Source organism: Desmodus rotundus, chromosome 5 (assembly GCF_022682495.2).
Source record: "Desmodus rotundus isolate HL8 chromosome 5, HLdesRot8A.1, whole genome shotgun sequence".
In the NCBI taxonomy this organism is placed as follows: Eukaryota; Metazoa; Chordata; class Mammalia; order Chiroptera; family Phyllostomidae; genus Desmodus; species Desmodus rotundus.
In genome coordinates, this window is record NC_071391.1 from 142,094,165 (window position 1) to 142,121,660 (window position 27,496).

General features: G+C 38.0%; 2 protein-coding genes across 2 annotated transcripts in view; one reads left to right on the forward strand and one right to left on the reverse strand.

Annotated features, from left to right (window-relative positions):
* Positions 1-99: 99 nt before the first annotated feature.
* PNO1 (partner of NOB1 homolog) lies at positions 100-7,918 on the forward strand. Its single transcript, XM_024552703.3, has 7 exons — positions 100-365; positions 596-745; positions 3,009-3,092; positions 3,274-3,334; positions 3,566-3,683; positions 6,390-6,460; positions 7,098-7,918. The coding sequence occupies exons 1-7, from the start codon at positions 171-173 to the stop codon at positions 7,163-7,165; spliced, it is 747 nt and encodes a 248-aa protein (XP_024408471.1). The 5' UTR covers positions 100-170; the 3' UTR covers positions 7,166-7,918.
* A 1,658-nt stretch (positions 7,919-9,576) lies between these two features.
* The window catches only part of PPP3R1 (protein phosphatase 3 regulatory subunit B, alpha), a 57,674-nt gene continuing 39,754 nt past the window's right edge, over positions 9,577-27,496 (reverse strand). Inside the window, exons 3-6 of the mRNA XM_053923943.2 lie at positions 18,426-18,602; positions 17,122-17,181; positions 16,002-16,186; positions 9,577-11,703 (exon numbers count right to left, since the gene is read on the reverse strand). Coding sequence (XP_053779918.1) covers positions 11,656-11,703; positions 16,002-16,186; positions 17,122-17,181; positions 18,426-18,602 — 470 coding nt within the window. The 3' untranslated portion in view covers positions 9,577-11,655. The remainder of the gene's footprint in view (positions 11,704-16,001; positions 16,187-17,121; positions 17,182-18,425; positions 18,603-27,496) is intronic.

The following is a 27,496-nucleotide window of genomic DNA, read 5'->3' on the forward strand; positions in this document are numbered from 1 at the left end:
ATCCGGCTTCAAGTCCCCCGCGTGGGGACTTCTTAGAAAGGGGGCGGATCCCTGGGACTGGTTGGCGGACGCTGGAACCGACGAGAGGTACGCCTGCGCACTGCAACCGCGCACGTGTTCCAGCCGGAAGCGCCTGCTGTGGCTGGAGATTCCTGAGGGTGGCCACCGAGATGGAGTTGCAGGACGCCGCGGCCGAGGACGGTTTCACCCAGGTCACTCGCAAGGGTGGCGGACGGGCGAAGAAGCGTCAGGCTAAAGAGCTGTCTGCGGCCGGGGAAGGCGGGGATGCGGTTCCAATGGACACGGTGGAGGCCCGGCCCGCCAAGAGGCCCGTCTTTCCGCCCCTCTCCGGGGACGGGATCCTGGTACTGGGGGGACCCTGGGACGGGAACAGGGTAGGGGCCAGAGGGAGGTCAAGTTGGAGGTTTCTGGGTGATGTGGATACTGCAGGGGGTCTTCTGGCGTGCAGTTCTTAAGTGACTCCGGTGAAGTTTGATTCGTTTAGGTGTAGGTTTTTCTTGTGGTTCGGTGGTTATTTTACAGCTCCACTTCCCATTTCTCTATAGACAGTTCAGTTGTGTGTGTTTTACTGCAGGACGGGAAAGAAGAAACCAGGAGAATTCCAGTCCCAGCTAACAGATACACACCATTAAAAGAGAACTGGTTGAAGATATTTACGCCTATTGTAGAACATTTGGGACTTCAGATACGCTTTAACTTGAAATCGAGGAATGTAGAAATCAGGGTAAGGAGAATGCCGACCATTTCCAAGTGTACTAGGGTTCCTCGTTCGGGGATGAAAATGGATGCATAGACTTTCCTCAGTGGGACTTACTTTGTTAAATGGTTTTCTTCCAGCTTTCTAGTTTAGTGAATTTGAACTTTTCAAATGCCTTGTATTTGCCTTCAGTGTCAGTATTTAACACAAATAAGAGTTGAATTCCTAAGTTGAGTTTAGGATGATACCAAAATACGGGCTATGCCTTTGCATATTTTTTATAGTGTTTAGTGTTGAACTGAGAAAAGGCCAAGGAAACGGAAGTTTGTAAGGAATGAACTGAGTGAAGTTCTTGCTGCGATACATGCACTATATGTTTAGTGGTATTATTTGGGGGGAAAGTGTATTGTTTTAGGAGTAAGTTTTACATGTACATACCCATGTTATACCTTTACTTATATTTTCTTACCTATATCTCTCTGCATATATATTCATTCTATGGCGTCAGCCCAGGAGTTAGACAGTCAAAATTAGTTGACTTTGGCCTTCTTCTTCTGAATGCTGATTTTGTATCAGAATCAAAGACCAGCATTAATTATAATCTTCCTTTTTGAGGATTGTTATGCTGCCATTGGATTGGTGTATAGACTCATCTCTGCCAAGGGGCTAGAGTAATGGGATAAAGTTGAGAGGTGCTACTCCAAATAGTTGGTGAGATTTAAAATGTAGAACTAGACAGTGGACTTCCTTGCCACTTTCGTTCAGGTTTTCATGTTTCGTGCCAAAACTTGTTTCCTTACAGGTTTCCCCTGTTTCGTTGCATTACATCAGCTTTCACCACTTGCCCTCAGTGCCAGAGCCAGATACACTTTCCCAGACCAGCTGCTTTTATTCCGGTATCCTGGTACCGTCAGTGTCACCGGAGGGTAGGAGTTAAGATTGACTGAACTTTTCGAGTAGGAGTCCCAGTCCCAAGTTTACCGTACCGCCTCTCTGAACATTTTTCTGTCCATACACATGGGCAGCTTTCCTCTCTGACGAACGCCCTCTCCTCCCTGCACCCTTTGTCCTACCTCTGTTCCGTTCATCTTTCAAGGTCTAGCTCAAGTTCTTTGTGATCAGTCCATTTTTCAGTCATGCCTTCAGTGTCTAAACTCTTAGTGTGCTTAGCTGTCGTAGGTATTGCAGCATCGTCAGTTTGGGTTCCACTAACATCTGTTGATACTGTCGTACACCAAACACAGAGTGGTGCTTTCGCACTCACGCGCTACCTCATTTTGGTCTAAGGACAGCCCTGTGAGGTAGATGGCAGAGCCCCATCTTATGGATGTGGGGAAACTGAGGGTCAGAGGAGTTTCTTGGCCAAAGTCATCAAGCTGATGAGTGACTCTTGATGCTAGTAGGGATCTCTCAGGGTCTCCTGTGCTGACCTCTTTATTGTACAGATGAAGACCTATAGTATCTATGGGACTTGCCCAAGGTCGCATACAGGATTAAGACTGGAATCTAGTTTTAAATGTCCCATTACACAACCCTGTATGGTTTCAAATTTGTCACATGTATGGTTTCCTCAGTTAGATTGTAGGTCTGTGTGGGATAGAGGAAATGACAGTTTTGACATTAGACCTGTGTTCGAATCTTACCATTTTCACCTTTTATTACTTTAAGTACCTCAAATATAAAAGCCTTTGTATCACTCAATATTCAGGGTTGCCGTGAAACTTAGAGCTGCAGTACGTAAAGCACCTTTGTAGTACCTGTTACTTACGGTGCTATGCAGCGCATGAATAGCTGCTGATCCCGTGACTATCAAATAGATGGCCGAAATTGTGCTTGGTAGTTAGCACTGGAGTTACTGCTGTGGGAAGCATCAGCGCAAATGATGCTTGGAGCCAGGAGATCACGACTTGCAGGGAAGACTACGAACGAGAAGAGAAGACGGCTGACTAGCTTGGGTATCGGTGCATCTACAGGACGGCCGAGGACAGTGAAGTCCAGTGTGTGCGCAGTTGGGCTGTGCTGGAGGAGTCTTGTGTCAGCCCCCGTGTCAGATCAGTCTTGGAGTACAGTCGGTCACTTGACAGTCTTTTGGTGGAACTGTCTACCTCTGGATCTGGGAAAGTGTTGCTTTGCAGATTAACCACAGTACTTCAGCAAAAACTGGGTCATAGAGAATACTTTGGGGCAGGGTGGTGGTGAAGGAAATTACGGTAAAGGAAAAGATCGTTCCTGGTATTCTGTTAGAGTATTTTTCATCCCCGCCTGTAATCTGTGCCTTTCTTTAAAACAGACTTGTAAAGAAACCAAGGATGTTAGCGCTCTGACAAAAGCAGCTGATTTTGTGAAAGCCTTTATTCTCGGGTTTCAGGTGGAGGTGAGTGATTTAATGACATTTGAAATGGAGGCTTGAAAAATATTTAGTATGAATGTTTCAGTGGATTGGGGCTTTTTTCAAATTTGAGTTTTCTAGTTCTACGGTTTGTGAATTTCACCTTGACACTCATTCTCAGGTATCTAAATGGAAGGGCCTCACAGTATTTGTTTTTATATTGTAGGATGCACTTGCTCTAATTAGGTTGGATGACCTCTTCTTAGAGTCTTTTGAAATTACAGATGGTGAGTATATAGCAGTCTTTTATTATGAAATACTGTACTTTTGAATTGCTGACTTTGTTGTTTGTGGCACAACTTTCTAAAAGCATCAGTTGAGCTGTGTTATAGCAGCTTTTTAAAAATATTTGTGTTTTATGTTTGTTAGTGGGGAAACTTTGTTAATGATTGAACTTCACATGGAAGTGGGTGGTGTACTGGAGTGGCTTGCCTTGAGGTCTTCCTTGTCTCATTTAGTGAAGCCCTTAAAGGGAGACCACCTGTCAAGGGCAATAGGAAGAATCGCTGGCAAAGGAGGAAAAACCAAGTTCACCATAGAGAATGTGACACGGACGCGGATAGTTTTAGCTGATGTGTAAGTATGTGATCTTGAGAAAATCATTGTCATAATTTATATTTGCTGTTTTGCTGGTTTTAAAAGGTCATAAGGATTTTTTTTTTAAGATTTTATTTATTTTATTTTTAGAGAGGGGAATGGAGGGAGAAAGAGAGGGAGAGAAACATCAATGTGTGGTTGCGCCCCCTACTGGGAACCTGGCCCGCAACCCAGGCATGTGCCCTGACTTGGAATCGAACCAGCAACCTTCTGATTCACAGGATGGCAGTCAATCCCCTGAGCCACACCAGCCAGGGCAGGATTGTATTTTTTTATAACTCTCCCACTAAATCTTTGTCAGTATTTGGTTCTGGATGAATAGGTAGTTACCTACTTTGAAAGCAGATTAAGTTAGGAAAATCTTAGATATTGTATCTTTTTTCTCAATTGGCAAGGAAGGAAATGTTTAGAAACATCATTAAAAGAAATCACATGACAGGTGAAAATCTAAATAGTATCTCATGGGAATCTATTAAGTCAGGGGAGAACAAAGAGCGGGCGTTTCTTTTTAATTGGTTTTTAGAGAGAAGGGAGACAGTAACAGCCACTTGCTCCACTTACTTGTGCATTCATTGATTGCTTCCAGTATATGCTCTGACAGATGGAACCCACAACCCTGGCATATTGGGATGACACTAACCACCTGAGCTACGTGGCCAGGGCACAGAGTGGGTGTTTTAAATGCCACTGGGAGGCTTTCCTTTAACATATGTATTTAAAGGCCTTTCTTAAAAGGAAGGTGAGTAGCGCACATTGGGTGAAAACGAGACAACGGTCAATGTAAACATAAAAGAGGATACTGACTTAAGGGTGCGGGACGTCAGGCTGGGATGAGGGTCTGCGAGGTCGAGCTGCACCGCGGCCAGGTTGGGAGTACGTTGGCTCGGAGATGGTGTAATGCCATGAAGCTGGGAAGCAGAGCAGGTGACCGAGAGGAGGGCGGGAGGGGTCTGCCTGCTTCTGAATCCAGAATTTTATTTGAAGTCATCTCATCTTTGCTCTAAACTGAGGGGCTCTAATATTTTTTATAGCCTAGGAATAACTACTACATTGGTAGCCCTCTTCACCTGAGGAGAGGTGTGTTACAATTTTGATCTTTTATGAATTGAGTCTAGAGTTGGGAGTAAGGAGCGGGGGCAAAGTTTTTTAAATACTAGACATAGCCCTAGCCGGTGGGCTCAGTTGGTTAGTTGAAGCATTGCCCTGTGTACCAAAAGGTCATGGGTTCCACCCCTGGTCAGGGCGTGTATGGGAGGCAACCATCAATGTTTCTCACATTGGTGTCCTATCCTCTCTCTCTCAAATCAGTCAATGGACCCTCAGTCAAGGATTTAAAAAAATAATGAAACATATTTAGCTTTTTAATTTGGAAATCTAAAAATGTAACTGATTTGCCAGTCAAATTACGGGTAGTGTATCATTAAATTTATAAGTGTATTTGTAAGTTAAAATTTACTCGTTAATTTTTTAAACAGCCTTATTGCGGTGTGACTTATGTAGAATTAAAGTTACCTGTTGTTAAGTACCTAGTTCAGTGAGTCTGGGGCGGGGGTTCTAGCCCTGCAGCCCCGCTCCACTCACGCAGCTCTGCCACCCCAAAGGTCCCTCGCGCATCTTCGCAGCCCCGCCCCTGCCCAGGCGCTACCTTGTACCAGTGTTTCGTGTCGCTGTGGTTTTGCCTTTTCGAGAAATTCACAGTATATAGTCTTCAGTGTTCGGCTTCTTTTAGTTAACATATGTGAGTCTCTCCCTTTTTTTTTGGGATGCATCAGCAATCCCTTTTTATTGCCAAGTACCAGTCCATCGTGTGGATGTATGCATTTTGTTTATCCATTCATAGTTGGTGGGCATTGGGGTTGTTTTCAGTTCGGTACTATTACTAATAATGTTACTTTTGAATTACTTCTTATATCTTGTGTGGCTATGTGGTTTTTTTTTGTTTTTGTTTTTGTTTTACGAATTGAATTACACTACTCAAAATGAATGTACTGTTTTGTAGTTTTTGCTATAAATAGGCTAATTGGAAATCCATAAATTGAACAATTTATATTAATTATAATAAAGCCATAAAGTGGACTATTATGTACCTATAAGTGTTATTTTTTATAAGCTGCTAATCTGGAAAAATACAGTACGATGTGAGCAGGACATAAAACTAAAAACTCTGTGTTCCCGATACATTCGGTGTAGCGGAAGGGAAATCACGCTGCCTGTGTGTCCCGAGACTCCCTCCCTTCCCACCGCTGCCTCACTGCTTTGGTGGGTCCAGTAAGAAAACTGACACATGCTCATGCTGCTCGAGAAGTGATTTGTTTGAAAACCAAATCATACAGGCGACTGATCATACAGATATCAGCGTGGAAGGGTTGTCAGGTCAAAAACCTAAGTTTTGTTCAACAGCCGAGACTTTTTCTCTGAACAGCTTGGTCAAGAACTGAATTGTTTGACATGTGAGACATTAAAGAACCAAGGTTTGACTATTTTTTGATACAATAAACACACCATCAAATTCTCCTTTCAAAGTGTGGGTTTCAAATTCTCCTTTAGCATATTTGCAGAGTTTTGCTCCCATCATCACAACCTATATTGAGGAGGCTGTATCCTGATTTTTCAGTTTGTGGATTACAGGGCTTAGTTTAAGAAAATGTTTTTTGTTGCTGACTTGCCTCACTTTTTTTCTTGCAGGAAAGTTCACATTCTTGGCTCTTTCCAAAACATCAAGATGGCAAGAACTGCCATTTGCAACCTCATCCTGGGTAGTAGCAGTTTATTTCTTTGGTATTTTCTCTGGAAAGTAAAGGATGGGGGGAGATAGATTCAACCCGATTTGCAAGTCAGTTTAGGGAACTGTGAGAGAGCGCAAGTGGAAACTCTGGCGGGTCGGCCACTTTGTGGGACTAAGAGAAGGTGGTAGGAATCCTTTTACTTGGATTTCACGTCTGTCAGAGAAGAGAAAGGGTTTATTAGCTTGTATAACTTAAATCTTTGCTGCCTTCCCCCGACGAGGTGCACAGAAGAGCCATTCCGGAACGTCAGGCAACACCATGTTTTAGGTGCAGCAAAGAGGGAACTGCTGATCAGCATCAGTCAGTTTAATCCACTTGGTCCCGTTCCACATGGGGCAGTAGAGTCAGTAATTTGTGACAAGAGTTACAGGGGTAGCCATTTGCTCCTTGGTGACCAGGTCTTTTTGAAATATTTTGGCTCTTAAGATTTAAAATGATTTTTTTTTTTTTAAGAATATTTGTGTGTGGTTTCCTTGTAGGCCTTCTGTTGATTTAAGGTAGATCCAAAAGAAAATGTTCTGTTCTTTCAGAGTTTTGAAGACTATTTTCCATGTAGCTTCTATATACGTATTTTTCTGTAGATAAATAAGCTGTCTTTCCTTCACAGGAAATCCTCCGTCAAAGGTTTATGGCAATATTCGAGCTGTGGCCAGCAGAGCAGCAGATCGATTCTGATTTCAGATCAGACTTTTGTCTTTGCACTCTAGAGAAGACCTTCCCCGTCACCAGTGGTCACTAGAAGCCACGTGAAGGGTTTTTCAGGCACTTCAAGTCTCCTTCCCTTCTTCAGTTCTCAGCGGGAAGAATAAACAAAAAGGAAAAGTTTGACAGTGTTCACTCAGCAAGTTTGAGTGTAACTTAAGTATCCAACTTCAGTACCATGATTATATTTAAACATTAACTATAACTTACCTTTTTAATTTTAAATTACATGTAGCAGATTTGCAGTTTCTAACTCATTTGGAGGGAAAACTCTTGCTTTGCTGTATGAATTTATAAGTTTTTTACTTTTAAATTGAAGAATATTTCTTCTCCGAGTTGTAATTAAAGTATTGTCTCAGAAAACCTCTCTGAATCATGGCCCCGAGTACTGGGTGATGTGTCACTATTTTACAGTCGGGTCACTCGTAAGCAGCAGTTTGGCCAGAGCGAACCAAAAAGGCTACTCTTGTACCTGTTTTGTGACTTGTGAAATTAAAATTAAAGACCTGTATCAACAGGTCGACATGAGGAAAACAATGTTATTCTTTATGTAAGTGTGTATGTAGGGTTTCTTCTAAGTAGTAAGATGATAAAAGAATGTTCTTACTCCTAAGAAAATATATTCTTCAAATGGAATAGAATGTTTTAACTGGTGTCTGGCTATTTAAATATGTTTGATTCGGTTTATGCATTTTTTAAATGAAAGAACTCACTTCATTAAACTTGTGACGCGTGTGCTTGTACATCTCTAAAACCCGACCAAAACTTGGTAACTTTAAAGATGGCAGTACTTGAAAGTTCATGTTAGCACTAGAAAAAGTATTCTTCCTCAGCTTGTTTCCCTTACATCAGTTACGTGTGCCGCGGTCCCAAACAGCCTTGTACATTGCATGGGATTGGATGTATTTATAGATTATGGTTGGAATCCAATGGGAAATTGCTGGGAAAATTTCCAAACCAAAATAATTTTTATGCTTTGGCAGCACAGCAGCATGAAGAGAGTATGTGGATGACGGTAGTGAATCGCTTTACTCATAAATTTAGGAGACTGAACTTTCATTTAGCACCTTGAGTCTCGGGCACCTCCCTGGTTTCGCATTTATTTCTCCCCCAAGGGGAGCAGTACTCTTTCCGTTTTGAAAGGGAGACAAAATGTTGGAGGAAAGCCAATGGATTTTTGGAATGGGAATGATGATGAGGTAATCAGACAAAAATATGTCACAATGATAGTTGATCTTAACCTGGACCACAGCATTTTGAAAGCATTCTGTACCGCCCAGACACTGTACCACCTCACCCTCAGCCGTGCATAGTCATGTTTCTATGCCATCCATCACACTACACTGTAGTTATGTCTGCCTCTCACCGTGAAGCCTCTTGCCTTCGGATACTCAGGATCTTGCAGTTTCTGACACAACGATTTACATGTTGGCTGGAGAATGGGCCTGAGGATCTGCTTAAATATTCAGTGGCTGATAAGGGAAAAAGACCTAGATGTTTCTTAGTTATTCCAGATTTGGGCTTCAACTCATGCTACCCAGAACTGGGATGGTAGAGAAGAGAGATGTTCACCAAGCATCCGGGAAAGAGACCCAACTTTCCTCACCTCAGCCACGATAAGGTTGGGCCAGCATGCTTAATGTTAGATTACTGAGTACATGCAACAACGTATTGTACACAGTCACCCTGCAACTTGTAAAGTACGCATTCTGTGCAAAAGTTAATTACTTGGTCAAAGAAACCTAGTAAATCTTTAGGTTTGAGAGAGCAAGGACTTGCTAATTTGATCTGGTTAGCTGATAGATTCATATGCCCAAGGGAAGTGAAAGGTTGAAGTGGCAGAAGACTTCAGCTATAATGTTAGCTAATGCAATGTGCTTTTGAGCATGTGGGAATTTTTTAAGACTAATGTTTCAAGACACACGAGCTTGAACAATACTGAAGTCCTGGAAACTATCCAGAGAGATGGATTCTTTTTCACTCTTAAGTTGTAGTAAGTACATAAAATTTACCATTTTAACCATTTTTTAAGTGTACAGTTCACAGTATTGTGCAACCATGACCACCATGCACCTGCAGATCCTCACCTTCCCAACTGAAACTACCCGTGCAACACTAACTCCCCATCTCCCCCTCCTGGCCCCTGACACCGCCATCTCCTTTGCCTCTTCAGCAGCTGGAAGCAGAGGAAGGGTGAGGAGGAGTAAAACAATTAGGTAGGGCTTTGTAAGTTGTAATGACTTCTGTTTTTACCCAGTGATAAAGCAGATGTATTTTTACCTATGGATTACAAAGATCAAACATCAATTTACCAGGTTTTTAAAAACTATCCCCCCAAAAGACCCCTAATAGCTGTGGAAGCCCACCAAAAACCACTGAATGTGTTCAAGTTCCAAATATTTTATTTTCTTATTCATACAGTAGGAAGTTTTCTAAAGATTCCCACAACATGATGTTTCATGCAGAAGAAAAAACTAAACATTCAACATAAACCACCCCTCCCCCCCACCCATACACACTAAAAAAAAAAAAAAAAAAAGGAAAAACCCCATTCCCCAGTAAGGAAATATTGTTTGCACTATTTTTCTGTAACGCCAGCCAAGATATGCACAAGCAAGAGAAATAGAAAGCATTTGCTAAAATATTTGTAACAAATACTTATGTACAAAAAATTCACAAAAGACTAGTTCCCCCTTGAAGCAGAGCACATGGCAGTTGACACTGGAACAGATCAAACCACTGGCTGGGATTATAAGCCACGTACTGATCCAGAGGAAGAAAGTTACATGTAGTGGAGATTTTTCAGTTTGAACATGAACATTTCCAAAGTTTGGCAATATTTTCTTTTAAAATTATGCAAATTATGTAAACAAGAGGTACATTTTTAAATCGATCTACATGCAAAACTCCATGTCATGCAAGGACACCAAGCACCGAGATTTCTCTCTCACAGACAGAGCCCATGGTGTGCAGCACTCAGTTGAAGGAACAGCAACGGCAAGCAGGTGTGCCCGATTTAAGGTTCATTCACCTTGACTCAACCTGCCCCTTTCCACTCCTGACTACAAAACCAGTTTTTGCTGAAAATCTATATAGGGAAATACTGTCCTAGAAAGCTAACCAAAATGTTTTCTTCCAGCCAACAGTACCTTTGCAGAAAAGGGAAGGGACAATTACAAGTGGTAGAACATGATACACTACTTTTATATCACACAAATTTATTGTTATCCATTACAAACATGGGCAAATCAAGAAAGAACACCTCATGTTCTCTTTATGGTTTATGGTAAATTCAAGAGGTGTAAATTTGGATAAAATTTCGCTCTTCTGTGACATACAGATGAGTAGGATTTCTTCCATTTAAGTCACAAATACATGTAAGTGTTTAGATATATACATGCACATTAAATATCACCCGTTTTTTATATTAGCTGCAAATCTTCTGAAACACAGAAGGGAATTTTTATGGTTCAAACATAGGTTTAATGACAAATTATTTACCCAAGTCATAAATGGATACCCTATGCAGTTACATGTTTACTTCAGGTACTCTTTGTTAAGTAATGTCTAAGTTAAATTATGATTGCCTCACACAGCTTCAGGCCTTTATGAAATCACAACTGAAACTTACAAGTACTAGGGACATTTAATAAACGTAATGGCTCCTAGTTACCAAGTAACTGTAACAGAATGAAGCAGCCTTAAGCTTTGTGCAGGTACTATATGAACACAAGAACAAGCTCTTGGCAGTAGCACTGAACTATACTTTCTCCTCAAGCAGAGATGTAGTAAAAGCTGCTCAGCAATGAGACTTAGTCCCTGGAAATATATTCATAGGTATAAATAAAGTTACAAACTCCCTTGTTACAAAAATGTAATTAGGTAAATAATAGGACGTTAACAAATGCTTTGTCAATCTCTCAAAGGAGAAAGCACAGGAAAAGGAAAGTAGCTGGCCTAACACCCGGCTCAAATTGTACAATCTTCTACCTATATATAAAACTGTGTGAAATAAAAGTAAGGATGCTTTATGTTCTGCTTGGCACTTTTGTACTCATCATTTTGTTTCTGAATCAAGTATATTAAATTAAAGCCAACCTACTACACATATAGAAAGCTACATATATCTATATATAAATATTTACATATGTATATATAGATACTTTCTTGTTATAAAAGATGAAGAAAAATAAATTAAAAAGCCAACCCCCTCCCTTTCTTCACCACATTGATATGCTCTTTCGTGTTGCTGTCCTTCAGACTTTAAAGTGCTACACTGAGTTATTGAGAGAATAGAGTTCAATAACACTTAGTTGGCTTCATGAGGCTCATGTTGGAAAATGTGGCTTCACAGAGAAAAATACTTCCATTTAAATACACAGAGAGCATTGCTGGACGTCTTGAGCAGATCTTCAGAGATGGAGAAGAAAGCAAAAGTGTTGGGCGGGACTCTTTAAGGAGAGTCACACATCTACCACCATCTTTTTGTGGATATCTAGGCCACCTACAACCTGTAACACAACACATCAAGCTCAGCCATGCTGGAGACATTCCTTTTTATTAGTTTAAACATCTTACCAAAACTATAATATAAAAACATACTATTTTAACCATTTTCAGAAGCTGTGTTGCTTTAAAAAAAAAAAAGTTAGAATTTTCATGGCTTCTTTCTTCCAGGAACAGGCAGCTTCTTGTGTTCTAGATAAGGGTTGGCAAATTTATTCCATAAAGGGCCTGATCATAAATATTTTAGGCATTGTAGGCCATGTATAATTTTGCTTGCATTCTTCTTTTTCCACTTAAAAATGCAAAAAACCATTCTTAGCTCAAAGATGTGCATAGTAGGCTTTGGGCAGGACCCCTAGCGTAGTCCTTTCAGTGCAAGTAATTACCAGGTTACCGTAGAAGTTGTCCTCAAAAACCAAACATGGCTTCAGTCAGTCTATTTTGGAAAATATTAAAGTACCACCAGGTGAATAAGATTTTCTGGACATTACTTAGCCACACTCGTGACTTTAACACTATGGATTAGTTAGGTCTTTTATACTTACTTTTTTAAAAAGTGTTTATACTTCTTAAAAAAGGATAGCATTTACAATAAGTATTTATACTTTTACATACTTTATAAATCAAATCTCTGCCTGGCTTGTTTTAGTCAACATTATGTTTGTTAGATCAATCCATGTTGTCATTTATAGTATTATTTTTTTTTAAGATTTTGTTTGTTTATTTTTTAGAGAAGGGATGGGAGAGAAAGAGAGGGAGAGAAACATCAATGTGTGGTTGCCTCTCACATGCCCCCCCAACTAGGGACCTGGCCCAAAACCCAGGCATGTGCCCTAGACCACAAATTGAACCAGCAACCCCTTGATTAACAGGCTGGGGCTCAATCCCCTGAGCCACATCCGCCAGGGCTCTGTATCATTTTTTAATTCAAACTTACTGCTTAAAATTTTATTTGAAAAATACAGGTTAAACAGCCAATTACTTGTACAACTTCTGCTATGAAGGTCCGCTACCCTGCCCTCATTCTCTATTATTTTTACCAGGGAATCATTTTCAGCTGATTTTCAGTATTTACCTACAAATAACAATCCTACATCTTCTTTTGTTGTATTCAAGGTTAAAAGCACTATATTTTGACTTCCCATTACAGAAGATTTAGCTCTTTCTCACACATCTATCCCATCTATCTCCCTACCCCATATACTTCCCCCCTTTTCAATAGTTGTATCTTTATTTTTTATTAGACAGAAACTCAGCATTTTAATTATGACTATGTAATACTATTTACAGCAGAAGAGAAGCACGTACGGTAATTTTTCTTCCTGAACATGTCTGGCTACAGTTAGTAATTACCTGATCTTTCCCTTTGCTGGGTGTTCTATGCATTTATCAAGTCAACCTCAAGCTTCTGTTCTAAACACATTCATATATAATTCTATCCATTTTATTGTCTTTAGATCACTCCCAGAGCTTTCCAACCTGCTCCCACCTAGGCCTGTCATCTCTGATCTCCCTTCACCATCTTCCTGGAGATTTCCTTCTCTCTCATGTTAGACCCTCTGCTTCCTGGATCCCACATTTTCTCCTTTTTTGACTTACAACCGCACTGCTAGTGGGAGCACATGCTCCAGTAGTTTCCCAAAAAGAGAGACCTTGCAAGGTCTCTTTTCCCAAAAAGAGAATACCTGAAAAGGTCTTTATTCTTCCATTAGATTGAGTTTGTAGAGAATTCCAGTGTGAAAATAACTGTCTCTCAGAATTGTAAAAGCCGTGCTCCACTGCCGTCCTCTTTCCAACTGACTTCCGGGGACTTGCCACAATGAAGCTTGAGTCTCTGTATGAAGCCCCTCCCCCTCCGCTGTACCCTAGCTCTTTGGAAATTTATAGAACCACTTACGATTCCACTAAAACTTCATGACAATGTGCCTTAGGTCCAGATTATTTTTATATACCATGCTGGGTACTTAGTAAGTCTTTTCAAGTCAATAAGCTCACTACTTTTGGTTCATTAGTTTTTATTCATTTTTGATGATTTCCTTTCCTCCCCTCCATTTTCTTTCTGGAAAACTGAGCATTTAGGTATTAGATCTCCTACAGTGATTCTCTAAATTTAAATTTCCTACAGCTCTTATATATATTACTCAATTTTTGTTTCAAAAATTCAACATATTATATTCCTGAGAATAATGACAGATTTCCTTTTATTTCTCAAGTTTTTACTGCGCTTGCAAAAAATTTTTCCAAGCTTTGTTTCTGGGCTTGGCTTCACATTTCTATTCCATATTACAAGTTCTCCTCTAATGTTTGGTGATCCTTGGCTCTCTGCTTCTGTGGTGAGGCCACTGCAATCTTCATGTATATGGTGGGGCTGTTGATTGTGGGCTACACTGTGAGTTGACTTGGTGGGACCTTTGCTTTGGGAAGATCAGAGTTCCCAAAGAGGGCTTTTCCTATCTTTTGACTGGAGGGAGTAAGTACAGTTGCCAGGGAGTCTGATCAGGAAGAAGGCTGGAGTTGTCAAAATGCAAACATGCTTATCTTCACTGAATTTGCACTCGCGTGCTTGCGCGCGCGCGCTCGCTCTCTCTCTCTCACACACACACATGCCCACACACACCCACACCTATGCCTCATTTCCCTGCCTAGAAACTCTATTTCACCCTTTCTAATCTCCCACTAAAAGGCAAGAGAGTCTGAACACAGTAGGAAGGAGACCTAGTGTTCTCATCTCTTAAACAGACTGTAAGCTGTTTCCTTGTTTAAAGCCCCACCTTCACCCCCACTTTCAGTTATCTTGTGCCACTAATTTTTGGGCCTCTCTGCATTATAAACCAGGTTGCTTCTACGCTTTCCAAGCTGACAGCTTAGAATTCCTCTTTTCTCCTGTCTGCTTAGTCGGTTTAGTGACTTATAAATTGCCAAATTAAGTTGCTATCCTCTCTGCTGTTCACTTTGTCCTTATGGGTTCTTAATCTTTTCTTCTTAATCCATTTAATATAATTAGCATTTTGAGAGGAAGTAAAAATGAATACCTATGTTCAGTCCACCAACTTCAATTTTGTCACTATTTATAAATTTATTTGTATATGTTAAGTAATCTGAAAATTTTAAAGTAGATACATACTATACTATATGTGATCTTTTAAAAGCTTTTCCATCTCTTTCACTGTTATTGCTTGAGAAATCAGAATAAAAAGGACTCAATAAAGCCAAAATTACAGGCCTGATCAATCAATGTTCAGAAAGGTTGATTTAAAACACAAAGAAAAACATTTCTCCCTTCCTGACCTATGACCCTCAAAAATACAAATTTAAAGCAATTTAACAAAAATACTGGAAAATGAACTCAAAGCTTAGCTCATGTCTTCAGTGTGAATAGCATCATTTCTATGACCAAAGACCTAATTCAATTTCCATCCCCTACAGATGATTTATATGTAATTTTAGGTTACATTTCATATTTAATTTAAGTACTCTTCACTTATCCCTTCCTTATCACTCCAAGAGGTTTCCATTTCTGTTCTGCTCCCTCAAGGCTTGGTATTTCTTCTTTTCTTTCCTTCTTTTGAAAACTGGCTGCTCTCTATGATGCCACTACCAGCCTGGTTTCACGCCCCACACCATCAAGAGGCCAATCCATGGGAGTCCTTCAGTGATCTCTGACAATGGTAAAGGACCTGGCAACACCTGTAGCAGCACCACCTTTCAACACTTCAAAATCTCAAGTCTCAAGCCTAACACTCTTCTGAAAAGACCCAGCCCATTCTTTAACTAGAGCAACCACCCTACTTTTTTGAAATGAAATGGCAAAGACCATATTCCCCTGAGATGAAGGAAGATACTTTAAAAAGGATAGTGTGATCTTCTACTTAAGAGCCAAAGTAGCTACCTCAGTCCTTACATAACATACAATCAAAGTAATTCCTTCTTCCTTGCATAATCTAAATTTAAACAATGGGAAAGAGAGAAAATCTACCTCCTGCGGCAGGCAAAAGTAGGTTTACAGTTGTGCATATAGAAAATAATGCAGTAATTAGTAACAATACAATAACAACTTGTTTCGCCTACTCACAATTGTAGACATACTTTTGTCCACCCACCCCTATATTAACTGTTGAGACTAATCATTGTTATTCACTAACAATTACAACAAAAACACTTCAAAAGTTTAAATGGGGGCAATTAGGAAAAATGAGATACATAAATTTCTATGGCAAAATAACTGTAAGGAATTCTCTATTAAGTGGTTTTTAAAATGCTTTTTAAATGAAAACTAATTAAGAATCAGGTATTTTGTACGTACAGCACAGAATTCTTCAAAGGATATTCTTCCATCTCCATCCTTATCTGCATTTATTATGGTTTTGTCTACAATTTGCTGTAACTGTGTATCTTTCAGATTGTTCCCCACCATCATCTTCAGCACCTGGAAGAGTTCCCCATTGGAAATATAGCCATCTTTATCCATGTCATAGATCCGGAAGGCAACTAAAAAAACAGTAAGAAAAGAAATCAATGGCAAGTATAAGGCAATCACAAGTGAATACTTTCACTGAGAAAGAAAACAGTTCAGTTGCCAAACACCTAGATTTGTAACTATGAGGATGGCTCCTTTCTACACACAGATGTTGCTTTTCAGCGTACTTTAACATACCGTAACTGGCTAAGAGCACGGGCAATGGAATCCAGGGAGTTTGGGTCCCTAAGTGTAGTCTAAGGTAAATTATTTAAACTTGCTAAGCTTTAGTTTCTGCACATATAAAACTGAGGCTAATAACAGCTCCTAGTTTCCAGGTTCTTCAGAGCACTGAATGAAATTATACATGTAAATTGCTGAGAACAATGTCTGACACGTGGTAAAAGCTCAACAGATGGTAGCACTTGCTGTTATTATTATTCTCATTTATATCAAAAGTTCATTTGCAAAGGATATTTGCATATATCCCATGCTTCAGAGAATGTTACTGAATAAACTGTCTCCCTAGTTAAGAAATGAATAATCTAAAAAGATATCAGATATTCACTATAATAGAGACTACCTACATAAACCAAAATAGTAGGCTTCTGGCTAAATATTTCTGAAACAGTATATATAAAACTAAGTTAACCTAGTCACATTACAATATTTTCCCCCCTTTCATTAAAAAAAACCTCTTATCCAAGATATGTAGTTTATATGATTATTTTCAATAGACGAAAATTCTATTCCTTCTATCCAACTGAAAAGCAACTATGACACATTGTTAAAAATAACTAATTACAAATGTCCTAAAAGGGTTTTCTCCAGAATATAAAATTTCTATTATGTCTACTAAGGATGAGGAATAAAAGATATCTTTTAGAATATTTTAAAAAGAGGTTATAATGCAGTATGGGGTAGTTGTGGTATAAGAGAGAAAAACTCAGTGAAGAAAAGTACTTACACCTCAACTTCTGCTCCTTATCACCTTTGACACTGAACTGAGAGACTCCCTCAATAAATTCTGAATAAGAATAAAACATGTTCATAGGTCAGAAGTTTCAATTTTTTAAATAGAAAAATAACACATACCCAATACACACACAAAAAAAAAACATGCCCACAAGAGTGTATTTTCTTGTTGCGAAAGAAATACTTAGCAATGTTTAAGATGGAAAGTGCCAAATTTGAAACCTCAACAAAAAAGGTTCTACATTTTTTTGAAAACTTGAAGTTCTCTAAAGTCAACTTAACAAATATTTATTATGTATCCCATAGCATAACACTCAAAACCATGTTCTTTAAGCTATTTAACTTTATTCTTTAAAAATATGACTCCTAAAAGAAGGTTTTATAAAAAAATTATACCTGGTTTTCCCAACAAAAGTAATTTTGGATTTCTGGTTCCAAAATTCACAATTACTTAGACAAACTGTTGGAAGTTTTATGAAAATGGTGATTTTCTTCACTGCCCACTAAAAGTTTATTGTAATCTTTTTTAGATCACTTCACTTACATAGCTCAGTTCCTGAAACTGAAATATCAAAATCTATTGATTCCCCACTGGAAGGAAATGTTAATTTACTTTAAAACAGGGATCCCCAACCTTCAGGCTGCAGACCGGTACAAATCCAGACCTGTTAGGAACCAGGCCGCACAGCAGGAGGTGAGATTGAAAGTAATACACTTGAATCATCCTGAAACCATCCCCAACCACCTGGTTGGTGGAAACATTGTCTTCCACGAAACCTGTCCCTGGTGCCAAAAAGGCTGGGGACCACTGCTTTAAAGTACAGAATCAAGTATAAGATTATGCATGGTGTTAACATCAGCAAAAGCACCGCCATGTGTCTTTGTGAAATCTAGATGAACTAAATTGATCCTTTTTATGGTAATGCCCATACCCTTATTATTAGTTTATTTTTTATTGATGACTTAGTGTATGCCTTGTTCTGTATAAAAGGCCTAAAAAAAATGCAGCTTCTAATGTGTTGTCTCCCTAAAGCGAGACCAATTTTCTCAAAACAAAGGAAATACTAAATCTCATTTTTTTAAATTACCTTATAAGGACAATTTGATCATTTATTAACCAAAAACTAAAACATCTTACTTCATTAAGGTTCATATCCCACAGATTTTGAGATTTTAACTTATCTATGATTATAAGATTACCAATAATATAAAGGCATTGAAACACTAAAATTTTTCAAACATTCATGTACATACAGCTGTAAGACTGTAATTTATGATGTCAAACTATTTCCTTACCTTTAAAGTCTACCTCTCCATTCCCATCCGTGTCAAATATATCTATTACTCGCTGTACTAAAGGGTTCTGTTGTAACTCTGGCAGAGACATGAACTCTTCCACACTCAAAGAACCAGAATTGTCCAAATCAAGCTTCTTAAATCTCTTTCCTAGCCTTTTAATTTCATCAGCATCAACTAAAAGCAAACAAAAAGAGTACAGTTTACAAAATGATTTTATAATTAGAAGGAAAAAACATCCAGCAGTTAACCATTTAATTTCCAATTAAAGCATTAAATACACTGTTGACTAGTTCCATATAACAGAGAAAGTACATCATACATATTTTTATTTAATTACCCTTTTGTCTGTCTGCACCTGCCATAACATACAGCCAACAATATGCTGAGTACACCAAAGTATCAAATAGGATTGACAATGCTAAGCTGATCGTGGTAGTCAGGTGGCTCCTACCAGGCAGGCTAAACCAATCTCCGTCCTGTGCCCAGGCTAAGCACCTTGACTTTCACTTACCTGTTTACATTTTAATTTTACCTTATTTCTAATAGTTCATGTTTCAAATTTTGAGCATGGTTCAAAATTCAGCGCCTACCTTTCATCCCACCTTTTAGATATACAATTCCCCTCCTTGGAGGCAATTTTGCCAGTTTTTAAAATATTCTTTCAGAGATATTCTTTTCTAAAGCACAAGCAAATTAAACATAGCTTTGGATTAAAAAAAAAAAAAGGAAAGAAAAAAGCAGCCCACAACCCACAAAACTAAACTTAAAAACGTCTGCATTAGTTTATAATTAATCTGTCAAAATTATCAGGTCTCTTATCATAATGCATTCTTGAAAAAGGTTTCTTTACTTTCTTCTAAATTACATTATTATTTTCATTCCTTTAAAAAAAATCAGACTAATTCACATAAATAACTTTGATCATGGCTTAATAGAAATAATATATAGAAAATTAAATTTATTTCTTACAGTTCTGGAGGCCACAGGCCCAAGACCAGGGCGCTACCATGATGGTGTAAGGGCCCTCTTCTAGAGCATGTATTATGTACTAAGTATCCATGAATTACGGTCCACGATATTAGAGACTGAGATTGAAACTGTTTTGAAACTTCAAATATATACGGCACCCTCATTATAAGAACTTAAAAAAGGTAAAGTATGTTTTTAAAACCTAAAATTGTTTAAGTGGAGTAGGAACTTAATTTTATCTGCACTACTGAAGCACATACTGTACAACTACAAGATGCTGCTCCAACATGAATTTGTATCATAGCAGTTGGTAGAGAAGAGAAGTGGTACCAGCAGAGCACAGAAATATCATTGATTCACAAAGTTTTTTTTAATCCTCACGTGAGGACATTTTTTTCATTGCTTTTACGGAGACAGGAAGGGAGAGAAAGAGGGAGAGAGACACAGAGACATCGACCTGAGAGAGAAACATCGACTGGCTGTCTTCTCAGCATGTGACCCAACCAGTGATCAAACCCACAACCCGGTTATGTGCCCAAACCAGGAATTGAACCCATGACCTTTGGGTCCACAGGACAACGCTCCAACCAACTGAGCCACACTGGCCAGGGCTATTCTCAGATGGTTTTTCCTGCAATGTTATAAAGGAATCAGGTACAAGTATTCTCAAGCTAATGAGAAAGTCTTAATAAAATATGAAAACCTTAAAAAAAAGAAAAATAACAAGTATCTCTCTTTAGAGAAATAACAGCATGTTTAGTGGCTTTAAGAACCCTGAGGCTTTTCAACATTGTTATCTGGTGAAAACTAAAGGTGCAAATGAACAAGCTGCAAAGACAACTTCTCATCTTCCACTTCTGCTGGTCAAATGTCCCCCGCCCCATCCTGAAAAAGCAATTAACAAAGGTGACTATATCCTGGTTCATTATTTAATTTTTACAAGATTAGTTTCTGCTGAAGCAAATGCCCTCAAGAACCTGTATCTCAAAATAGGAAGCACAAGCCCCAGTTTAAGGCTAATAAGTGAACGGCTATGGGCTTCATACAAATACCAGAGGTAATTTGTCTTAGTATTTAAAGATCAAGTTGGTTTTTGTTAGTACTCTGTTACAAAGCTACGTAAGGAGTGGTCTGCCCTATCCACATTTTTCCCAGACATGATTTTGCAGCATGTCAGGTTTTCAGGAATTTATATACTGTATCCTAGCAGAAATGCCTTTATGTTCTTTAACGGTTCATCTAAATCCTGCTTCAAACAGCAAAATACAGATATAATAACCCAATCAAAACTTCAAATATACACTTCATGAACACATTAACTTCATAGAGCATTTTATCCTTTTACTAAAGAATATTCCTTCTTTAATGGAATAAATAAATGGATAATAGCAGAACTGTTCAAATAAACCTTATTTTCCATGATACTATTACATACTCTTACTCCTGGAGGAAACAAACTTAATAAATTAAATCCTACACATGCTTTGGACTTACATACGTGTCTCGCCCACCTCAAGGCAGAGTCCATGACTTTTTCAACGGTGTTCTGTACACTGTATAAAAGTGTAACAGGTGCCCAAAAGATATTTTAATTTTTTTAAAGATGTTATTTATTTTTAGAGAGAGGGGAAGGGAGAAAGAGAGGGAGAGAAACACAAATGTGTGGTTATCTCTCAAATGCCCCCTACTGGGGACCTGGCCCACAACCCAGCCATGTGCCCTAGACCAGGAATTGAACTGGAAACCCTTTGGTTCACAGGCCCTCACTCAATTCACTGAGCCATACCAGCCAGAGTGCTCAATAAAGGTTTTAAATGAGTATTATTTCTGAGTGTTTTGGATTTTAAACTTACTGATCAAAATGACATCAGTATGTAAAGCAAAACTAATTATCTAACCAGACACCAATCGGCAAACCTTTCAGAACGGTTTCTCAAAGTTCACAGGTGTATCTGAAAGCTACCTCCTCTTCAGGCTTGCCTTAATTTTAGGTACATACCAAGGAAGGGTTTACTATTTTCTTCTAGCAATCTTTAGTTTGCCTTAGTTTAAAACTACAGACTACAAAAGGTGATGAGGAAATTGAACATAACAAAAGACTAAAGTAGATTGCAAGTGGAAAGGGCAAGATGACAGTGTCACAACAAACAGCATGTGGACAAACCAGTCATTTCATTTAACAGTAGCTGGAGTATATCATGAATGGAAAAGAGGAAAGGCAGAAATGCAGTGCCGCAATATTTATGCAGACTATCTGTGAGATTCCATTTGCTGAGGAGGGGACATGAGTAAGTTTAGAAACTTACATTACAAAACTGAAACCGAAGTGCTTAAAGCATTATCTTTCAATTACCTGAAAAACCCCACTAATTCAGAAGACAGCATTCCACAGTCTTGATGAGTAAGGAATATTAAAAATACCAATAATAATAAAAATGAATCATAAATCATCAAATATACTTGGCTCAATCCACCCTTCCTGCACTGTCGAATAGTAATCTTTCTAAAAGTTATATTTACACTCTGGTTTCTCTTCAGATCGTATAAATCTTTCACCTGTTACTAAAAGTTATATTCATCCAAATTGCTAGCTTACAGGATAAAAAGTCTTAGGCCCTTGATAATATTTAGCCTCAATTTAAATTTCCACCCCCCCCCCACTACCTTTACCTTAGTTGCAATGCTCTTGGCACAATTCTTCGACAGTATAAATTTTATGCATGCATTTCCTTATAAATCCTCTGCTGGAATGTCCTTACCTTAACACTCCATTTATGAAACCCCTATTAATTCTCCTCATTAAATAAAAGGAGATATTAACTATATCCTGCTGTTATGAGTATCATGAACGCAATCTCTAGCAAAAGCCCTTAAAAAGCAGCATTTCAAATCTATTCACTTTCTTCTGCTTTAAATATCGTGTGAAATAAACTTGTTGACACCTGTTCTGGATGAGTTGTTTAAACCTTCCTCAAGGCAAAGCAAGGTGCCAGTGATGATACTTAACTTGACGATAAACTGGCTTTTTTTTTTTTTTTAAATGAGGGTTTTTTTTCCTCTTTTTAAAATTTTTGTTATTCAATTACAGCTGTCTGCATTTCCTCCCCATCCCTCCACCCCACCCCAGCCAATCCCACCTCCCTCCCTCACCTTTACCCTCCCCCTTGATTTGGTCCATGTGTCCTTTATAGTAGTAGCTCCTGCACAGGAGCTACAATAACTGGCTTTTTAAAAAGCCCCTGAAGTATGACTTGGAGGGAACAAGCGCCATCTAATCTTCTATTCACCACCATTCTCACATATCCCATGTAGTCACAACTCACCTTGAGCTTCCTTAAGAAGTCAGCATAGTTTGAAAAATGGCAGTTATCTATTCTCCAACCCCTCATTTATTTCTCCTTTTTGTCCCTTCCTTCCTGCTTGGACTACAATGGTGATGAGTGAAACACACTAGATTACTCAGTACTTACTATCTTGTTGCGGCTAGCTGAGCAATGAAGGAATCTGCACCTAAATAAAATGAGTATTTTAAAAAGCCAAGATCTGCCCTGGCTGGTGTGGCTCAGTAGATTGAGCACCAGCCTGAGAAACAAAGAGTCGCCAGTTAGATTCCCAGTCAGGGTACATGCCTGGGGTGCAGGCCAGGTCCCCAGTTGGGGGCATGTGGGAGGCAACCACACATGATGTTTCTCTCCCTCTCTTTCTCCCTTCCCCTCTCTCTAAAAATAAATAAATACAATCTTAAAAAAAAAAAAAAAGCCAAGATCTAAGAAAGCTAGCTTTCTAAAACGAAAGGTAAACACTCCTTTTTTAGGAATGGAACAGTGACTTATTTGGTTGTTACTGTCGGGACAGAAGCAGTTATTCAGCACTCCCACTTGCCAGCACCGCAGACTAGACATGTTACAGAAGTAAAAGCACCCTGAAGTACAAAACAGTCTCAGCATTTCCAATCGCCTACAAATTAAACGCAGATCTATCTCTACGACAGATCTAACCCATCGTGGCAGCACCATTAAATGTTTCAGATCTTCACGTAGTACAAGTTAAATAGGAAAGAACAAATTCCAACTTTTGGCATCAAATTTCATCAGATTTTTCCTACTGCTTAGGACCATACTCCATTAAAACAGATGGACCAACCCCCGCCCCCCAACCTCACCCTCCTGACTCATCTTATGACTCAGACACTGTTTTTCATAGGTTTTGCCAAGTTGGAACACATGTTATTATTCTAGTTTTTGTAAAGATACCTTTGGAGGACCCTTTTGTAAGGATACCTTTATTTTGCTACTTTAAATATTCAATTTAAATTAAACAAAGTAGTGAAATAAAGAATCTCATAAAATAACATATGGGGGAGGCAGGTTTACAGTTGTTCATATGGAAAATGATACCAAGAATAAACTGTGTTCCATGTACTCACAACTGTAAACCTACTTTTGCCCCACCTGTGTGTGTGTATACATATATATATATAATCTAAAAGTTAAGCAAGAGATTAAAAACTTAGATCTTTTAGCATGAGTTCATGAAGTAGTTATTAAGAAACTGATGAATTGCTTCCACAGAAAACACCAAATTAAATTGCTGACACCTTACCCACCATGACATATTGTATTTTGCTAAGTATAATGCACTCCTGTGTATAATGAACACCCATGTTTTCTGGCCCCAACTTTCAGGGAAAAAATCTTTTAATTTTTTAATTCAATTTGTTATTTATTTATATTTAGATATTTAGTTTTGGTATTATAAAGGAACTTTAGCATTTACTTTTGAACATATTATGGTACAAGAAATTTTATGTAACAAATAATTACAAAACACAAGAACAGATACAAGGTATTTCATGTACTACCCATGTGTAATGTGCATCCTTAGTTTTCCTTCAAAATTTTGGGCAATAAAGTGTGCATATATACAGCAAAATATGGTACTCAGAGATAAATGTGGTATCTAGATGGTTACTCATTTTGACAAGTGATTTCAAAAATCTTATTAAGAATTTACTTTTAGAGAGCTCATGTTGCCACAGTAAATTTTAATAAATACTTTAAACTGGGACATATTAATACTAGAGCAATATAATATTAAGAAATAAAAGGTTGCATATTCATTCATTACCCTCTCAGCTTAAGAAACAATTATCTCTGTTTATTATATGTACATTTTTCTCATTTAGAAAAAGGAATTTAAGAGATTCCAAAATAGCAGAGATCTAGTCTCTGGCTCTTAAGGTGCTGTTATTACTAAATTCACAACAAGATGCTTTTCTACCCTTAATAGTTAAAAGTAAAAATAACTGCCCTGGCCGGTGGCTCAGTTGGTTAAAGTGTTGTCCCAGAAACCAAAAGGTTGTCAGTTTGATCCCTGGTCAGGGTACATACCTAGGTTGCAGGTCCCATCCCTGGTTATAAGGGAATCTCTCTTATGGGAGGCAACCGATCAATGTTTCTCTCAAATCAGTAAACATATCCTCAGGTGAGGATTAAAAAAAGAAAAAACCATGGTAAAAGCAATTTGTAAGTTTTTTTAGGTGATTTCTAAGGTTTCTCAAATCAAAAGGAAAATAATAAGCTGAATAGTAGAAAAATAAACTTTCCTCAAATTTTAGGCAGTCCCAGTAATTGTGTCGTAGCAAACAGCACCAAGACTATTATTGCTCCTTCAGGAAACTCTTTTAATAGCCACTTCATAAATAATGTATTACCTATTAGTCTATTAATATTTAACAGGAAAAACAAAATATAGCAAGTCTTTTTAAATCCTTCTGTCAATTATAACATCTAGAAAAGATAAACAACTAAATGTAATGGGGAATCCTATTTAGAATCCTGGAAAAGAAAAATAAAACTTTTAAATGTTACCAGGTTTTTTTTCCATGATTTTGATAATTGCATTATGATTCTGTAAGATGTTAACATTATGTTAACATCAGAGGAAATTGTGTAAAGAATTATTTGAGAACTCCATTATTTTTCTAACTTTTCTGTAATTTCTCCTTAGTGAACTCCAATTTATGACGGCTCTTAATTATTCCCTTGTCTTTTATGACCCTGAAACTTCTGACCCAGTGTCATGTACAACATTCCTCAGTTTGAGCTTGCTTATGTTTTCTCATAATGAGAATCGATTTGGGCATTTGGGGAAAGACTACTACAGAAATGGTATGTCCTTAATGCATCGTATTAAGGGGTTCATGATGTCAACGTCTTTTTATTAGAGATGTTAATTTTGATCACCCAGTCAATGAGGGATCTGGCGGATTCTCTACTATAAAATCTACTATCTTTCCCTTTGTATTAAAAAAAAAAAATCAGGTGGGGGGGATACTTTTAAAACTATGCAAATATCTTATTTCTCCTAAAACTCTGGCCTAATTTTAGCATCCACTGGTAGATCTTATCTGCAAGATTTTATTATTATGGAATTTGCCTAATAATGACTTTCTTTTTCCTTCTACATTAATTGGAATGCTCCTTTAAAAAAAAACTGTTCCTTTTCCTATTTATGTATGTAGTCAAATTGTTCCACCTTGGTCTTTAAGTTGGTTCCCATGTGACCTTTCAACAATTGCCATTTTGAGCACTTCCTTCATTTCTGGCACCACAAAATGTTCCAGCCTTATTCTGACTATTTGTATTATTTCTAAAAAGAGATTCCCCAATCTTTTTGGTATGACAGGATACTTAGAACTATGCAATAGAATGAACTATTAGGAAAGGTTACTCTAATAAAGGATTTCAAATATGTATCTTAAAGGTATCTTGGAAAGAGCCACTAGACATAACAAAATTATCTATGCAGAAACATGTATTAAGCGACTCTTGTAACGACTACCACAAGCACAAAGGTTTAGTGTTGTTAACAGAAGTTACTGGGTAGTTTTTTCTTTTTTAAATGAAGATTCATTTACAAGTTTTAAAGTCTTTTGTAAAATTTAACTTACAAAAGTGAAGACTGTATTTACATGTTACCCCAAATAAGAAATAAAAACCACCAGGGGGTGCAGTAGAGACAGGTCACAAATAAAACCTTCCTAAGCAGATCCAAAACCTCCCACAGTAACAACGTTCTGTATACACTAGCAGTTTAATATTTATATTCTGAGCAGCATAGTTTGACAACAGAACAAAGCCAAAAAGCACCTAATATCATAAGATATTATGAGAGAATTAAAAAAGTGTATTACAAAATATGGACACAGGCACATCGGTATGTATATTCAATATTTGGGTCTATAACCTCTACTCTGTTCCTCTTTTCCACTGATTTGTCTATCTTATGCCAATATCACAGTCTTGGGTTTTATAGTAAATGTTTAAATCAGGGAGAATTTTTTCAAAATTGTTCTGGCTCTTCCAAAACCTGTGCATTTCCACATGAAATTAACAGTTTGGTAATTTTTACAAAAAGCCTGAAGATAATAAGATAGGCACTGTCTTGACTAATCTGAGTAGAACTGATACCTTAACAGAATCAAGTCTTCCAATCTATTTGTTAAGATCATAAAAATACATCTTTAAGTTTTCTCAATATTATTAATAAGCTAGCTTAAAAGTCACACTTTATTTTTTAGAAAACCTAAGTAGAGTGTGTTGGTCAATAACACATCCTATTCAAAAGACATGGCTCTTAATGACTTGTTCCATTGTTTGTAACAAGATAAATTCAACCCCAACCTATTATATAAAGTTCTTCAGGTTTTTCTCTTATCTGATCCTGTTACGTTGCATTTAAGACGTTAGTTGAACATTTCTTTTAGCTTTTTATCACTCCCCATCCCCAGCTCTCAAAATATATGGTATTCTCACAAGAGAATGCATATTCAAGAGTCTTCTTTTACTTTGTGCACCAGTTATTCAAGACTCATTTACAGCTGCTCCTGAGTTCAATCTGGTTTACCACCAAGAATATCACACTGTAACCCCCACCAGTCCCTGCCTTTTCTTTCTTACTGATTTGCCTTTCACCTTACTTAACACACCAAGAAATGCCAGCACACAATTTATATAATGGCTTTTACTTTCTTTCTGAAAACATTCTTCATAAACACTTCGACTTCCTGCTCTAACCTGAACCATGTCCATGGCACA

What these genes read in the sequence shown, in the direction of transcription:
- PNO1 (XM_024552703.3), top strand. Translation starts at nt 171, where the DNA reads ATGGAGTTGCAGGACGCCGCGGCCGAGGACGGTTTCACCCAGGTCACT. An exon ending in GTCTTTTGAAATTACAGATG is followed by an intron (nt 3,335 to 3,565) that starts GTGAGTATATAG and finishes TGTCTCATTTAG; the next exon opens with TGAAGCCCTTAAAGGGAGAC. An exon ending in CATTTGCAACCTCATCCTGG is followed by an intron (nt 6,461 to 7,097) that starts GTAGTAGCAGTT and finishes TTTCCTTCACAG; the next exon opens with GAAATCCTCCGTCAAAGGTT.